Consider the following 2500-nt stretch of genomic DNA (forward strand, 5'->3'; position numbering starts at 1 on the left):
AATTTACCCAGAAGTAATTTTCTAAATATGGATTTTCATGTTGGCCACATCCTGTTCTGTTTTTGTTGCAGATCAGATAATGTTATTATGAAATGCCATGCAATTATTGCGAAAGCAAGGGCCATGTGTGTGTGTGTGTGTGTGTGTGTGTGCGCATGTGTGTGTGTGTGTGTGTGTGTGTGTGTGTGCATGCCTGCTTGTGATTGTGTGTGTCACAGGATTTACCGTTTGCACGTCTAATTAAATTGTTTTTAGCATAGTGATTGTTGGAGACAGTGGGAGCGAGGGGAGAATAAAAGAGAGAGAGAGAGAGAGAGAAAGAGAGAGCGAGAGAGACAAAGAGCGGCAGAATGATGGAGAGTGACAGAGAGCGATGGCGGATGAGAGAGAGAGAGATGTTGGGGATAGAGATATAAAGGGGGAGGAGGAGGAGGCGATGGACATGAAGAGACGATGCAGCGGGGAGATCAACACATGAAAGGAGGAGCACACAGATGGAGGAGTGGTGCAGGAGGAAGGTGACGGATGAGATTCCACGGGGGACTCGCGGCATTAAATCTGACTGCCTTCGCTCTGACCTCACGACAAATGACAGCTCAGGAACTGCTCTCAATTCTTGTCTTTCTTTCTTTCCTTCTTATTTTCTGTGTGTCGTTTGTCTGTGTGTGTGTGTGTGTGATGAGCAGCCAGCTGGACTATAACCACATCAGCTGCATTGAAGACGGGGCGTTCCGAGCGCTTCGTGACCTGGAAGTTCTGTGAGTAGCTTTCACTTTTTCTCCACCCGTCACCTTTACAGCGAGAGGCAAACGGCCAAACCAATCAACGACGGACGCACTGACGCATTCCACCGCGCCTCTGACCTGGCTGACCTTTGAGAGAGGAAACGCGGGCCGTTGAAGTGGTCAATGTTTCAGTTTAAAGTGTTGACGCTCAGCTCTTTATCACCACTGTTGTTGTTGTGGTCACAATGAGAAGCTGCCTGATGATAAAACCATTAAGTGAAAACAGAGAGGGCCGTTATGAGCGTGTTTGACCACCTGAAGGTTTTCATGGACGTAAACCATTCTCTTTGTTGTCTGGCCTCATTTAGAGTCAATAAAATGATGTAACTTCGAGATCGAATTACAAGAGAAAAGAGGGAAAAAAAAAAACATCAGAAGTCGATTCAAACGCTTGTTTCAGTGCCTGGTGTTTTTGTGTCTCTGCTCCCGGGGGCTGCAGGACGCTGAACAACAACAACATCAGCCGGCTCTCCGTCAACAGCTTCAACCACATGCCCAAGCTCAGGACCTTGTGAGTGCTTCAGTCGCGCCGCGTCGTCGTACCGCATGGCTCACCGTGGCTCCATCCACCAAGACCTCCGTCCACACCTACTGCCTCCACATCCCCCTGTCCACCTCCCCCCTCCCCCCCTCCATCTCCTCCCTCCATCCCCTCCCTCAGTCACCCCCCCCCTCTGTCTCCCCCCTCTGTCTCCCCCCTCTGTCTCCCCCCTCCATCTCCTCCTTCCATCCCCTCCCTCAGTCACTCCCCCCCTCTGTCTCCCCCCTCCATCTCCCTACTCTGTCTCCTCTCTGTCTCCCCCCTCCGTCTCCCCCCTCTGTCTCCCCTGCTCTGTCTCCTCTCTGTCTCCCCCCTCTGTCTCCCCCCTCTGTCTCCACCTGCTCTCTATTCTAGAAACAGGATTGACCCATCATGTGACCGGTGATATTATCACCCAGTCAACCCCCTTTAAAAAGTATTGACCTGTCCTCTTCCCCCCCCCCCCCCCTTTCTCTCCCCCACGCTGCCCCTCCCCTCAGCCGGCTCCATTCCAACAACCTGCAGTGTGACTGCCACGTGGCCTGGCTCTCCGATTGGCTGCGGCAGCGGCCCCGCCTGGGCCTCTACACCCAGTGCATGGCCCCCCCACACCTCAGGGGCCACAACGTGGCCGAGGTGCAGAAGAGGGAGTTTGTCTGCTCAGGTAGGCGGGGAGAGAGGGGGACCTGGGGTGGGGGGAGGAGAGGGGGGGAGGGTACCTGGGTTTGTGGGGGTGAGGGGGGTGAGGGGTGGTTGGGTGAGGGTACCAGGGTTGGTTGTGGTGGGGGGGGGGGGGACCCGGGTTGTAATGGGGTGGACGTGAAGCTGCTTCCTAGGAGGCGGAGCTAAACCCATGCTTATGCTTCGTGTGTTTCTTCCATGCCTCTCGTTTCTTTCTCTCATGCTTTTGAAGACACTGATGAAGGCAAGTCGTTTTCCATTGAGTAGCTTTGCCGTGCGGACACAAATCACATCAATTGCCGAAATATTCATAGTTTCTTTCTATATTTATGAAAAATAAAACATGTATTTATTTGTCTGTGTGTTTGTGCTTTTGTGTGTGTGCGTGTGTGCGTGCGTGTGTGTTTCTGTGTGTGTGTGTGTGTGTGTGTGTGTTTCCGTATGCGTGCATGGGTGCCCCTGCGTATCTGTGTGTGTGCATGTGTGTGTGTGTGCGTGTGTGTGTGTGTGTGTG

At 52.9% G+C, this 2500-nt stretch overlaps 1 protein-coding gene across 1 annotated transcript in view; it reads left to right on the forward strand.

Annotated features, from left to right (window-relative positions):
* Positions 1 to 686: 686 nt before the first annotated feature.
* Positions 687 to 2500, forward strand: part of LOC311371057 (slit homolog 2 protein-like) — a gene marked incomplete at both ends in the record, with an annotated part of 7853 nt that continues 6039 nt past the window's right edge. Inside the window, 3 exons of the mRNA XM_084489291.1 lie at positions 687 to 758; positions 1225 to 1296; positions 1806 to 1969. Coding sequence (XP_084345417.1) covers positions 687 to 758; positions 1225 to 1296; positions 1806 to 1969 — 308 coding nt within the window. The remainder of the gene's footprint in view (positions 759 to 1224; positions 1297 to 1805; positions 1970 to 2500) is intronic.

This window comes from Micromesistius poutassou, assembly GCF_964030765.1.
Source record: "Micromesistius poutassou genome assembly, contig: SCAFFOLD_6559, whole genome shotgun sequence".
Classification (NCBI taxonomy): domain Eukaryota; kingdom Metazoa; phylum Chordata; class Actinopteri; order Gadiformes; family Gadidae; genus Micromesistius; species Micromesistius poutassou.